This window comes from Cornus florida, unplaced genomic scaffold, assembly GCF_030987335.1.
Source record: "Cornus florida cultivar Cherokee Brave unplaced genomic scaffold, ASM3098733v1 CherokeeBrave_3.0.0_Hap2_Chr09, whole genome shotgun sequence".
Lineage (NCBI taxonomy): Eukaryota > Viridiplantae > Streptophyta > Magnoliopsida > Cornales > Cornaceae > Cornus > Cornus florida.
The window spans coordinates 90,853,460-90,868,580 of NW_026775579.1; the positions used below are offsets into that span (position 1 = coordinate 90,853,460).

General features: G+C 35.9%; 1 protein-coding gene across 1 annotated transcript; it reads right to left on the reverse strand.

The window, feature by feature from the left end:
* Nucleotides 1-7,440: 7,440 nt before the first annotated feature.
* Nucleotides 7,441-8,799, reverse strand: LOC132273137 (uncharacterized). The gene is made up of 2 exons (XM_059774162.1): nucleotides 8,324-8,799; nucleotides 7,441-8,146 (listed from the first exon to the last, which is right to left on the reverse strand). The coding sequence occupies exons 1-2, from the start codon at nucleotides 8,797-8,799 to the stop codon at nucleotides 7,441-7,443; spliced, it is 1,182 nt and encodes a 393-aa protein (XP_059630145.1).
* Between the last annotated feature and the right edge of the window lie 6,322 nt (nucleotides 8,800-15,121).

Genomic DNA, 15,121 nt, shown 5'->3' on the forward strand with positions numbered 1-15,121 from the left:
TTTTATTAATTCATAACACAAGAACAGATATGAACCAATTTTATAAAAACCTATGTTTTAATCCAATTAAATATGCATAATTATTTAATTTTATGTGTTTAATAAATCCTGGAATTTCCTAGGCATGTACAAAAACACGAATTAAAGGGAAAGAGATAGAAGAAGAACTTGCCTTAAACTTTCGGATTGAAAGTTAAACTTCTTCTTCCTTGATCTCTCTCTAAAGGGTTTTCTCATCCTTCCTTCCTATTTCTCTTTCTCTCTCTAACTCTCTCTCTCTAGAATATATTACGTGATATATTTTCACTCCTTTTTCAACCTATAGTTGTGTATTTATAGGCTAAATAATAACCATATTCCTTTTCCCAATCCAAGTCAACTTAATAAAGAAAAAATATATATATATATATTAAAAAGGTAACTTAAAATATGTTACGTATATAATCTATGTATATTCTTATTAATTAAATAAAATATATACATTAGATTATTTAGTAATACTAAAGTTACCATAATATTAAAAGGTAACTTAAAACATGTTACGTATATAATCTATCTATATCCTCATTAAATAAATAAAATATATACATCAGATTATTTATTGATACTAAAATTACCATAATATTAAAAAGTAACTTAAAACATGTTACGTATATAATCTATCTGTATCCTCATTAAATAAATAAAATATATACATCAGATTATTTATTTATACTAAAGTTACCATAATATTAAAAAATTAACTTAAAACATGTTACGTATAAAATATATGTATATCCTTATTATATAAATATATAAAATATATATATCAGATTATTTATTAATACTAAAGTTACTATAATATTAATAAATTACTTTCCTTTTTATATATATGTATATACATATATATCTATATATATACATATACAATTATCCATGGGTAATTATCCATACCCATTCAACCTCCTATCCAAGTAGTCCATGGGACCCAATTAGTTAGCCTATTACCACTAATCATAACCATAAAATAAAATAAAATAAAATATTTAATCATTTAATTTACAATTAATTATAATTAATCAAATACATCATTTAAGCACACAATCTAATTAAACAAATAATACAAATAACACCTAGACAAAATACAAATAACACATAGATAAGTAGCCAATTAATCAAGTAACACTTAATTCAATTAAATACATAAACAATTAGTCAAATAATCAATTAAATAATTAAAAAAAAATATAATAAAAATAAATAAATAAATACCGAGACTATCATTTTAAAATTAGGGGTATTACATGGGGTATTGAGTTTGTATTTTCTGGCCAACTTTTGGGTAAGTTGGCTATTGGATGCCCCCCAAACACCACTGAATTGGGTTTGGGTCTAGGTTATTCCTCCAGCAATCTCTATTGCCTCCTTCTTCAGGAAGCTCCCTTGGTACGTTCTGCCCCCCAACTGCCATAGAAAAAACTTGAGGTGGTCTATGAGGAATGATAGGAGGTGGCTGAACATTCTGCTGGCCAACATTGGGTGGAAAATACGACTGATTTTCCAATTGACCTACCTGAGTTGTACTCTGAGAAGACCCAAATTGATGCAAATTGTTATAAAAAACTTTATGACAAATCTGTTGAGGCATAGTCACATAAGTTGAATTCTGCACTTGCTGGGTCACTGGAATGGACATTGATTGTACAGGTGGCACATGCACTGTCTGTGCTTATGGCATGGAATACACAGGCTGATAATAAGGACTCCCCTCAACAAACGTACTTGGCCTGTCCACCGGAACGGCTAATTGTTGAGTAGTATTGAGTGGAAAGTACGGCTGATTACCTGGTGGACTAGCCTGAGCCGTACCTTAAGAAGACCCAAATTGATGCCAATTATTAGTAAAAACATCATGACAAACCTGTTGAGGTAAAGTCACAAGAGCTGAATTATGAACTTGTTGGGTCACTGGAATGGTCGTCATTTGTGCAGGTGGAATTTGCATTGTCTGTGCCTGTGACAAAGAATGCACAGGTTGGTGAGAAGGATTTCCTTCAAGAAAAGCATTTGGCCTATTTACTGGAACGGCCGATTGCTGAGAATCTTCCAAATTACTTAGCCTGCCGGCCATGCTTTGAGAAAGACTAACCATGCTTTGATTAATACTGGCCACACTTTGAGAAAGTTTGGCCATGCTTTGAGGAAGACCAGCAAAAGACCTTTCAATCGTAGCTTCCAGTCTGCTGGTCAATTTGTCTTGTGCTCGAATAATCTCGTCATGATTACGACTAATTAATCGTGTCATATCCATGTTTGGACCGCTCGTCATTGCTTTGACGAACTTTGCAATCATTTTTTCTCCTTCTTCAGGAACGGCCCGCGAACTTTCATCGAGAAGTTCAATGGCCAGTTCCTCTTCAATTTCGGCAGGATCTTGAACAGATTTGTCATGTCTTTTTCCTCCTGCCATAGAAACACTCCGTTCAGAATGTCCCGCCGGGCGTGCCACTATGTTTGGCCTGAAAAGAGCTTGCGTCAATTCCGATGGAACCGGATGGGCGTGCCAGGAACTGCAGTAGTTCTAAAGAGAAATCCAAACAATATTCTAGAGGGAAAACTGCGGGACCAGGCGATTATGTTGAGGTCTGGAATGAACACCTCAGGGTTCTTTTTGCCTTTGATAAAGGACTTCGAGAAAGTTAATTGGCTAGGAAGAAATGTAAAATTACTTATGAAAGTAATTGACTGGAAAGTAAAATTATCTAATGTAAAGTGCAGGACTGAAACTAATCATATTGAAAGTGCATTGCAATGAAACGTAAGGATAGTATTGAAATACGTAGTTTGATTGGCGTTGAGCAGACTTTCTAAGTTACAACATATGCCCTATTTATAGAATTTAGTAATGGTAGCTTGCATGCAATTACTTGCTTCATAAGCTTCCATGTGTCCCACTTTGCATGTAAGCGCTTATAACCGCTTGCTTCCTTGGTTGCCATGTGTCTCACTTTGCATGTAACCGTTTATAACCGCTTACTTCCTTGGCTGCCATGTGTCCCACTTTGCATGTAACTGCTTGCTTCTTTGGCTGCCATATGTCGTAATACTTTCCACTGGAATGTCGTAGTAACTTTCCATTGGAATCGACCAGCTTCCTAGGCTGCCATGTGTCCCACTTTGCATGTAACCGCTTGTAACCACCCATTTCCTAGAATGTGTCCCATGACTTTGCATGTAACCACTCACTTTCTAGGCTGCCATGTGTCACATGACTTTGCATGTAACCACTTGTAACCGTTTGCTTCTTTGGCTGCCATGTGTCGTAAGACTTTCCACTGGAACGCCGCAGTACCTTTCCATTGAAATCGACCTGGGTAATCTCCTACTGGAAAGTGGAAAATAAGGGTGTAAACACTTATAAGCTAATATTCATTCATTGGTTCTTCTTTAGTGTACGTGGGCCTTATTTGAGAGTGCCTGAGCACTCTATCCTTTACTCAAACAGAGCTATTGAACCCCTCTTTTTTCATTGAAGCCTTCAGACCAGTCAAGCATGTAGGCAGTGGTGCTTCAAGAGTTGTTATTGTCGTCAACGGTGGTGCGGCACTCCACATCATTGTTTCAATCTCACGAACCCCTTTGCCCAGTGGTGGTTGTTTTGGGAGTAGAGAGTAAGTAGGGGCATTTTTGAAAGAGTAAAATAGGTATTATATTAATTGAGAGGTGTTTTTGCACAATTTGAAAAAAAATAGGGGTGTTTTTTGTATACTTTTTTAAATAAGGAGTAAAAATATTATGAAATGTATACCTCAGAGGTGTTTCTTGTACTTATCTTATTAAATTTTGGTTTAATTTTGATAATTAAAAAAAAAAAAAAAATTGTGTCTCGAGTCAAAAACGAACTCATCAGAACAGTAAAAAAAAAAAAAAAAACATTAAACTCTCCATTTGACCTTATGGCATTCCTCTCATGGTAATCAACATCCCGTTGTACGTCAACTTATAATCATGAATAGAATTACATGTGTAATGAGATGCACACAATAATCAACAAACTATTCTACGTCAACCATCATAATAGAATTACAGTGTAAGGAGTTTTGTGTGGTGAATATTGTCATGTTAACTATCACCGTGGAATTGTCAAATCTTGTAACTGGGAACTTATTAATGGGGTAGTAGTAAAATCGTTACCTTTCTTTTTAAAAGGTTGGTATGATAGATAGAGACTTCTTCCCATAAATTACTTCTATCATGTGTTAAAAACAAAAAGTCTCAATCATTTGTTTGATTTGTGAGGAAGGATGAATTACTTTCTCCTCGCGAGCTTTTAAGAAATTTCACTAAAAATAACGGATAATTTATGGTATGGAAATTTGAATTTACTCGTATCTCAAAAAATCGCAAATATATATATATATATATATATATATATATATATATGAGATAAATCATAATCACTGTATTAATACCAAAAATCAGATCAATCCTAAACCAATTTGACCAGTAACAGAGATTCCGAAGAATTCGGCTCACATCCTATATCATTGAAAAACACAAAAAAGAAATCCTAAACGATGAAATTCCACTAAAAAAAATATGTTACATTCAAGTAACCAAAAATGATGAATATTAAATTTTGGCTTGATTTTGATTGAAAATGCGTCTCCATGGTTCTCATCTCATTAGAATTGCTCCAAAAAATATGTTAGCTCTCAATTTGACCTTTCAACAGTCTAAATAATCCTTTAAAAAAAAAATTACTAGATTTCTTTTTAAAAGGTAGTTGTGGTTGGTTGTTTTTTTTTAATTTTTTTTTATGCTATAGAAATTTAAATGATTCAACCATCACACTCCCATATAAGTTACGAAAGAAAATAAAAGAATCTTGATAACAAAATTAACCTAAATATTGAAGGGCCAATTATTGGTAACTACTCGTACAAATGCAAGAACTTCCCAAATCAAGTCAACATGAAAAACAATCAGTTTAAGTGAAAGCAACTTAAGTCACATGGAGAAAGTAGCGTTAAACCAACCACAAATTATAATGTGGAAAATGTAAGATGTGGTGATCATCAATCCTTCAATAATTGATTCATTGGGTCCATCTTAATGATGCTACAACAGTGTCACTCTTGCGTAAGAAATTTGGAAAAACGTAAATTGGGAATTATAAATACAATATCAAACTTTAATCGGCTCAAAGCCGCTCAGTGATTAATCTGAAATTGCACCACTTTACTCAATTATTGTTATTATTACTATTATTATTTTGGGTGAAACCCCTTTACTCAATTATTGCGGGCTAATGTTTATATATATTTTATAAAAACAACCTGGGGTCGTCCAAAATTCAAACAAATCAAATTTTATTATTTTACAGATGTACACTCAATCAATAATACTCTGGTCCTCTCAAAGTGTACAATTATTTTGAAATAGAGGGAGTAATACTTTGTTTTTAGTGAAATCTCCTAAAATAACTTCTCTTGTTTTTTGTTTTCTCTCTCCTCATCATCATTGACTATTTTTAATTAAACTTTAACCAAATTTATCTCCTAAAATAACTCATTTTTTCTCTCAATTTCTTTCTCTCCTCCTCATTCATGGTTGTTTAGCAAACCCTAACCACACACTTAATATGGGCCCAAATATTTATATTCTTAAATAATTTTTTTTTTTCTTTCTCTATCTTGTACACTTTGTTTTTACACCAGCACTATGTATATATATATATATATATATATATATATACGGTAAATTGCACCGCAATAAATATTAAAGATGTTAACTGTACTATGTGGAAGTGAAAAAACTTTTCATATTCTTTTTTTCTAGTTTTTATTTATTTATTTATTTCTTATTTTTGCAGCAGCATTGAATTGGAGCTTTCTAAATTAGGTTATATTATTCTTTTTCTTTAATTATTTTTTAGTTTTACTAACTTTTGTTATTATAAATTTGTATATATCTATGTTTTCATATATTTGTATATTTGTTTGTGAGTTGTGACTATTTTTACCCATATTGTACTGTTGTCAGTTGAATGTCTGCTAGAAAGTGTGAATCCAATTTGAAAAACTAAAAAAAAGAAGAAAAAGAATATATAAACTAATTTAATCTTAAAAGGGAGCTATTGATAAATTTGTTATAACTAATAATCGAAACCTAATAAAAAGTTGATAAAATCATATCTAAGATCAACTATGTCAGAAAAATTAAAAAAGATTAAATGGATTGGCTATATTGTCTATTGAAAAAGATATTTTAACCACACTTGAATATAAGAATTTAATTTGTAATTTGCATATCAAAAAGCAAGAAGGATGATTTTTAATTAATTATTATTTAATACTTACTATATTACATATTATGATATGAAAAGACCACTTTTTATTTTTCACCTAAATCCCGGAGGTACATCTAGTCACCCCTGAATGAAAGGTGGTGATCTTAGCAATGGTGGTGTAAGGCGGCAATGGTGTAGGTGATACACTGTTGGTGAAAGGCAGTGGTATGATAGTGGTGGAAGAAAGTGGCAGTGGCGGAAGGTAGTGGAGGTGGTGGTGATAAAAAGTGGTGGTGGTGGAAGGCTGTGATGGCAGCAGTGAAGATGGTGGCGAAGGCAGTGGAGGTGGTGAAAGCGACAACTGTGTGCTAATGGAGCTGATTGAGGTGGAAGGCAGCGACAGTAGTGTCGGAAGTGAAAGGCAGTAGATAAGGGTGGAACCAATGCATGCCCAGGAGGGACACATGCCCCCTAGCCCCATTCCTTCCCTTATGTATTAAGTCCTTTAATGTTGTTCTATTACCATCTCCCCCCCCCCCCCCCCCAAAAAAAAACCCCAATTATCAAAATTATGTCTTACCTTTTTTCTTCCCCTCTATCTTTTACTTATTAAATTTCTTTAATTTCCTTGACCTTTTTTTTTTTTTTTTTTTCCTCCTTATTTAAATTAATTGTTATAATTTGATGAGCTCAATGTGTGTAATTTCATTATTCATGTATGATTTTTTCTTTTCTTATTTGCCTTTTGATTTAGACAATCTATATTTGTCAATTTTTTTTATTTATTTAATTCAGTACAATGCGCTCCCCGTGAAATGAAATCCTGGCTTCGCCCCTGGCAGTAGAGGTGGTGATAGGTGATGGTAGTGGTTTTTGAACTTAGAATGTGATGACTTTTTGAAAACTTGAATTTTTCTTTTTCTTTTTTTTTTTTTTAAAAAAAAAATTATTTAGAAAACTAAGTAATCATTCATTAGAGATGTGGAATGAATTTCATTTCAAAAGAATATGCTCTATTCATGCATACAAGACAAACATTAATTCCTTCCTTTCTATTATTAATTTTTTTGCCATCATACATAGCATAAGCAAATGATTGTGCTTTGGAAAAATGTAATAATGCTAGAACATATTTGAATTTTTTTTTATACCAAAACCAACCATATCATTCAAACAAGAGGGAGAATACATTCAGGGAGTAGAGCGTTTAACAACCACTTAGGCCATACGCGCCACTCTAAATCACCATATTCGGTTTCAAGAGCCTTTTTACTTAGTAAATGAGCCACATTGTTTCCTCCACGAGGAACCCACGCAAGCGAGGACCCTAAACATTCCTTAAGAAGGGATAAGACGTCCATGAAAACAATTGCCTGAGAAGCGTGACAGACCTGTAACTGCATAACAGACTTGCAATCGCCTTCCACCACCACATGATGATAGCCCCAACATTTTAAGAGGACCAAAGACTGCCTCAAAATAAGACCCTCGGCAAGCAAAAGGCTACAAACATTGGCCATAAACATCGAAACAACTTTGACGGGATGACCCAAATGGTTACGAAGGACAATACCACCACCACAAACCATTTTAGCAAAATTAAAAGCAGCATCAAAGTTAATCTTGAAACAACCGCTCTTTGGGACCAACCACCTAGCTGTCATTGGAGAAGGAAGAGAAAAATGCATAGAGAGTTGCTCATTTTGCCGAACAACATTTTGGTATTCCTGGAAATCAGTGAAAGCCCATTGGGCAACCTCAAAAAAATCCCAACGTTTTCTCTCAAAAACCATATCATTTCGACATTTCCAAATTGCCCAGCAAATAAATGCCACCAAACTAATACAAACATCTTCACCCTTAGTCTGGAACCATCTAGCACAAATGTCAGTCCAGCATTTTTGCCAAAAAGTTGGGGATGAAGACTAAAATTCAAGCCGAAGGGGACTCAACTTCCATACAAGCGTAGCAAGCGGACATGTGCATAAGTAGTGGTCTACGGTCTCCACAGTAGACTCACAAAGATGGCACCAAGGCGTCTCGGACACTCACCGAGAAAATAGCTCCTTATTCATCAGAATTCTTTCATGAAGACTTTGCCAGAGAAAAAGTTGGATTTTTCTATAAGTTTTGGTTTTCCAAACCTTATGCCATAAACTTCTACTGTCCGCATCAAAGTTACAGCCTTCAACGGGGATAGTACTGGACTGTAAATTGAGACATGAAAGTGCTACATGATAGGCACTCTTAACTGAAAACAAACCATCCTTAGAAGCACCCCATGTTTTACGGTCCACCTGCCCCATCAAACTGATTGGAATTTGAAGAATGAAATGACGATCCTTTTGATTAAAATGGTGAGAAATCAGCACTTGGTTCCGTGAATGAGTAGAATGATTGATTAAATCACCCACGGTAGAGAATGGAGCATCCTCTTGCGGCGAAGTAACAGAGGAACACAAAGAATCAGGTAACCAATTATCATTCCAACAATTAACCTTCGACCCATCCCCAATTCGCCATTTCATTTCCCGCTTGATTACTTCCCGAGTAGAGAGAATACTCTTCCACACCCATGAAGCATTAGATTTTGTTGGCGCTTCCACAAAGCAACAATGCTGAAAATATTTCTTTTTGAACACCCGAAATAACAAAGACTAATCCCCAATTTCCATTCGCCATGCAAGTTTAGCCAAGAGGGCTAAATTAAAGGTTTCGACATTCTTGAATCCAATACCCCCTTCCACTTTGGTTTTGCAGAGATATTTCCAGTGGATCCATTTAACTTTATAAGATTTCTAAACCCCACTCCACCAAAAATTAAGAAAATTACTGGTAAGAGTCTGATAATTTTTCTTTGGAAGTTTAAAACATTGCATTACATAAATGAGGAGAGCAGAGAGAACCGTTTTAACCAGAACTTCCCTACCAGCCTTGGAAAGCAATTTACCCTTGAGAGAGTGTGTTTTAGCTGACACTTTTGCCGAGATGAAATTAAGCGCCTCGACTTTAGAACGACCCAAAAAAAATAGGAGGCCAAGATACTGATTATGCCAATCCACGTTATGAATCCCCATAACATATCTACAAAACTCCTTCTGAGAACTAAGAGTATTGGGAAAGAAAAAAATTCACGATTTTTCTAAATTAATCAGTTATCCAGTAAGCGCTTCATACCTGTCCAGAATAGATTTAACATTTCGAACCTCTGGATCTTTGGCCTTACAAAAAATAAGAGCGTCGTCCGCAAAAAGAAAGTGAGATATAGCTGGACAACCCTTGCCGCCCATTATCCTTTGATGTCTACCACTCTCCTGGAACAAATATGAGAGCCCCTATGTACAAAAAAAGGAATAAGTACGGAGATAGAGGATCCCCCTGACGGAGACCTCTAGACTGGGAAAACCAATCACCGCGTTCACCATTAATCAACACAGAGTACGACACGGAGCTTACACATTCCATGATAAGGCTCACTCATCTCCCATCAAAACCCAAATAACCCATGAAGATATGCAGAAAATCCTAATTAACTCGATCATGTGCCTTGGCCATATCCAGCTTCAATGTCATTGAATAAGAGTTTCCATGTTTTTAGACTTAAGAACATGAAGGAATTCATGAGCCAAAATAATGTTATCATGAATTTGACGATTAGGTACAAAAACACTCTGATTCTCGCAAATGAGAAGATGAAGAAAGGGTTTAAAACGGTTAGCAAGGGTTTTGGAATAAAGTTTATACACCACATTACAAAGAGAGATGGGTCTGAACTTGGACATATCAGTGGGATGATAAACCTTTAGAATTAAAACTAGGATAGACAAATTAAGATTTCGGGGAAGAAAACCACCTCGGAGAAATGAATTAAATCCCTATAATAAATCTGTTTTCATCATCTCCCAATTTGATTGAAAAAAATAACGGAGTAAAGCCATCCGGGCCTGGGGCCTTAAATGGACCCATACTCTCCTCCGTAATTCAACTTCGGTACCCTCCTTAAGAAGATCATGGTTCATCTCTAGAGTGACTTTTGGATTGATCAACCGCCAAAATTCAGGATCCGCCTAAGTTGGGATAGCAGCAAATAAATTCTGGAAATAATCCTTTGCAACACTTCTAACATCATCCTTGGAATTTCTTCATTGGCCATTAGAATCAACTAAACCAATTATTTCATTTTTTCGTCTCCGAATCTGAGCTTTTCGATGAAAAAACTTCGTGTTTTTATCCCCATGCTTCAGCCATGCAACTCTGCATTTCTATAACCAAAAGATTTCTTCCTCCCTCCATGCATTACCCAGTTCTTGTTCAAGCTTGAAACAGTCAAAATTATTACAGCCGTTAAAGTTTTGTTTGAGCAGACACAACTTGTTCTCCAGTTCCTTAATTTTGAGAAAATAATTATTGCATTTACCCTTACGCTAAAGTTTGAGATCAGTTTTGCATTATTGCAATTTTTGGTCGATGCAAATCAATGGAAAGGCATGCAAAGGACGGTCCCAAGCCTTAGAAACCAGAGGCTTAAACTCCTCATCGTTGACCCATCTCGCATTGAAATGAAAGTTCCATTTATAATGAGAAATAGAATCATTAAGACATAACAAGAGGGCATTATGGTCAGAACCATGGACAGTAAGATGATGAAGCATACACCGAGGGAAAAACTGAAGCCAGTTGATAGAACACAACGCTTTATCTAGTCTTTCCATAATAAATTTGTGTGTGTAACGACCCAAATATACTGGATCCGGATCATTAAACGGGTCCTTACCTGACCTAGAATCATCCGAGGGTAATACGGTACTTTTACGTTAAATTTAAACATTAACATCCAAAAAGGGCAAGATGGTAATTTGCTACTATTCACATGGTTTGAGACCTAAAAGATAGGGCTACAAATGAGCCGAGCCGAGCCGAGCCGAGCTTTAGGCTGTTCGGGCTAGGCTCGTTTGTTTATGGGATCAGCTCGGGCTTGGGCTGAGCTTGTGATGAGCTCAAAAATTTGAGCTCGGGCTCAGGCTTGTCTTGATTTTAAAAGCTCGGACTCAGCTCGGGCTCGGCTCGTTTAACAAAAAAAAATAAAAATAAAATTCAAAATTAATTAGTATTCTACAGGCCACAATACATTTTTCCATTGCTTTATCAATTATCACATAAGCAAAAAGAAAAAGGGCAACAAAAAAAAAGGTGCAGTAGTGCAAGCTTTATGTTTCAAGAACAAATTAAGAGTTAATTTCGAAAAAAGAAAAAAGGACAAAATTGAGCATGAGTGCATTATGCATTTTCTATGAAAATACAACACATCAAAAAGTTATAAATTCCCATGATAATAATATCTATAGAACCACTGAAACATTGTATATATTAAGTAGAAAAAGAAATCATAGAGGAAAATAAGTTGGAGATAAATTAATTTAGCTACCTGTGGCCATTGAGCATTAGTCTCCATAAATTTAGAAGAAACAAAAGAAAATGCTAAACAAAATTGTCTGCAACTGCCTAAAGAATGTTTTGAGGTTGTCCAGATCCATGGAATTAAAGTGAAAATAAAGTTTTGCCAAAAAAATTAATTGATGCAGTACCTAATTGATGGCGAGGACAGAGGATGGCCAACGATGATGACGAGGATGGAGGGACAGAGGCACAGACGACGGCGGGAAACGGACAACGTCTATGGCGAAGACAGAGGACCACGGCCGATGATGACGATAACAGACGATGCGTTCAGATCTGAGAGAGAGAGTTATGGCGATTGAGTTGATTAGAGAGAGACAGAGAGGTAGTTGTGTAGATGGAAGGGTTATCGTCGCCGGTGGAGTTGATTCGTAACTCATGAGTGAGTGATAGAGAGAGAGAGACTGACGATGTTGTGAAAAAGAGGCAAATCTGAATGGTGGGGTGTAGTTTTAGGGTTTTTTGATATCTTACAAAATCAACGGATGAGATGGGTTCTAATTTAATGGGTGAGACGAAATCTTATTTGTGCTATGGATCTATGGTGGATTTTCTTTGGCCTAGTGAGTTATAATGCTTGGGCCATATTAATGAAAAATATGAGCTGGGCCAAACTTAAAAATAATATGGACTAAACATTTTAAATGTACAATAAAAACAAATGGGCCTGATATATATAGAATAGGCCTGATATATATAACGAGCCTTATACGAGCTTTGTTCACGAGCCTTAACGAGTATTAACGAGCCCATGTTCACGAGCCTATACGAGCCGAGCCCAACATTGCTTAGGCTCGGCTCGTTTAGTAAACGAGCCTAGAAATTGGGTTCGAGCTCGGCTCGTTTGCTTAATGAACGAGCCTGAGCCGAGCCCTTAACGAGCCGAGCCCGAGCTGTTCATGAACAGCTCGGTTCATTTGCAGCCCTACCAAAGGACATAAATGTCTTTTACTTGTATCACATAATAAATAAAATAAAGTCTCGGGTAACGTGGTCTTTTCGTTGGTTAAAATATAATTATTGCATTTTATTGGGTCATAAAATAAATACTTGTAACATAAATTGGGTACCAAAATATAATTTGGGAAACTAAATAGAATTCATATGTGGAACGTGAGCCGGTCGACGTATGCACATTATACATCGACTGGTCTGGGTTACGAACAGTGGAAAACCCATTGCCAAGATACCGGTTGACGTATGGAATTTTTAAGTCGACTGGTTTGGGGTCAGGATACCGGTCGACGTATGGGAAGCCATACGTCGACTGGTTTACATCGTGTGCAACAATGACCCATACTGTCAAGATACCGGTCGACGTATGGGAACCTATACATCGACCGGTTCTGGGTAATTCTCACTTCCACTTCCCACTGTCCAGTATGCACCCATATACACCAACATTTGATGATTAACCACCCACGCCACTGCACTCACGTACGAAATTAAACACATTACAACATCTAATACAATAAAACCAACCACGTTGTTAACGTAATTTGCCACACATTACTTAAAATACACAAACTGATTTAGAGTGAGTAAAACTTAATTACAATTTCTCAATAGCCATATACAAAATGAACCTCAATACACCACACGTTGCAAAAATAATACATCTTGAGTTAGTACTTTACAAAAAATTAGGTCCATTTACAAAAGATAACAAAAGAGACATTTCTCTACTCCAAGCTAAGGCTGAGGTGGATTACCGTCAGCTACTTCTTTTCCATGACATGAAAAAATGATAATTATAATAGGGTGAACGAATCGCTCAGTAGGTAGTACTTAAGACACGTCTCTTGTGTCCTCGTAAATCCAAAACAAAGCATAGAACGATAGGAATGGGGATCATATAATGCCAGGACAATATAACATGCTAACCAAATTCAAATACAATCAATGCAATGCCATGGAATGCAATGCATACCGATGTCATTTCCCATTTCCAACATTCGAAACCATCACTTTCAAACTGTTAATGTAACCCCCTTTGGTACCCCCTCAGCGCCGAGAGAAGGATTGGCTACTGTCCCTAGACCATTGGTGACTCCACAACGTCATCGTAGGGCCCAGATAGCTCAACCACGCTAGGGCAATCTCCCTAGTTCCCTCTAGGTTACATTAACCTACCGGCCCGTTGGTGATTCCGCAGCGACCAGGTTTTCATAAAACTATTTCATAAAAACTCTTTCCCAAAATTCCACTTTTTATTTCAAAGGAAAAATTCTCCCACTTCATGCCTAATACAAGTGCACGGATGCATCAATACCATGTACATGTCCATTATTCCATAACCAATTCAACTTTAGTAATCGAAGCATAGTTTCACAAGGATTCTAAAGAAATTACAACATACTTTTATACCATATAATTTTAGCAAGATGAACATATATAAATCATCCCATAAACATGCTCTTTACATAACTCATTTACCACACATAGTTGCACAATTAATGTATACACATAACAACCAACAATTTACTAAAGTTTTAAACAAATTGATCATGCACAAGACCCTTAAAATGGATTAATTCAAGAGGGATTAATTCACTAAAGCACAAGACTTCATGGATTAAGAACCCCTACCTTAATTTTAAACAAAACCCTTAAAATGAGTTCAAATTTTTAAAGTCCCTAGGAAGGCTCAAAGCTGGAATTTCTGTTATACACGCGTAGAGCTCGTCGTGCTCTTCGTTTTACCTCAAACAGCACTCAAAAACTCCAAGGATTGAAGATGGAATCAAGTTTCAAAGATTTGAAGTAAAATGAAAAAGAAAAAGCAAGAACAAGAGTGAGTGAGAGGAACTTACGGGAGAGAGAAATGAGAAGGCAGAATTGTGGTCTCTAAACCACTTTTGATATAGTGGTGGGCCTCACGTATTTTATTTCTTTTCTGTTTATCTTTTACTTGAAATTTTACACCATATAAAATGCATCACCATTTAAATGTCACACTATCATATAAATTAAGATGCACCAAATGCAATTGGACCCAACCACAATCCCACACGCAAAACGTGAAAAGACAGAAATACCCTTACTTCGACGAAATTCCAGAAAAATGAAAAGTGTAGAAAATCAGAAACGTCACAGTGTGTTTGTCTCTTATTTCGCCAGGTAAAGGGAAAACCCTTGAACCGTAGATCATAAGGTTCAGTCATCAACAAACTGCTTGAATTCCTTAAGCATCCAACCTTATTTCATAAGGCCTCCTCGCTTTTCATCTTTATGAAACAAAGCGTTGAAGTCTCCCATCAAAATCCATTTGGGCCCTAACTGAAAAGATAAGCTATGAATATAGCTCAACTGAGAAAACCGTTCCCTCTCAATACAAGCACCATACACCCCTCTGAAAAACCATAGACAATTACCTTTTTCCCCTACAATCTT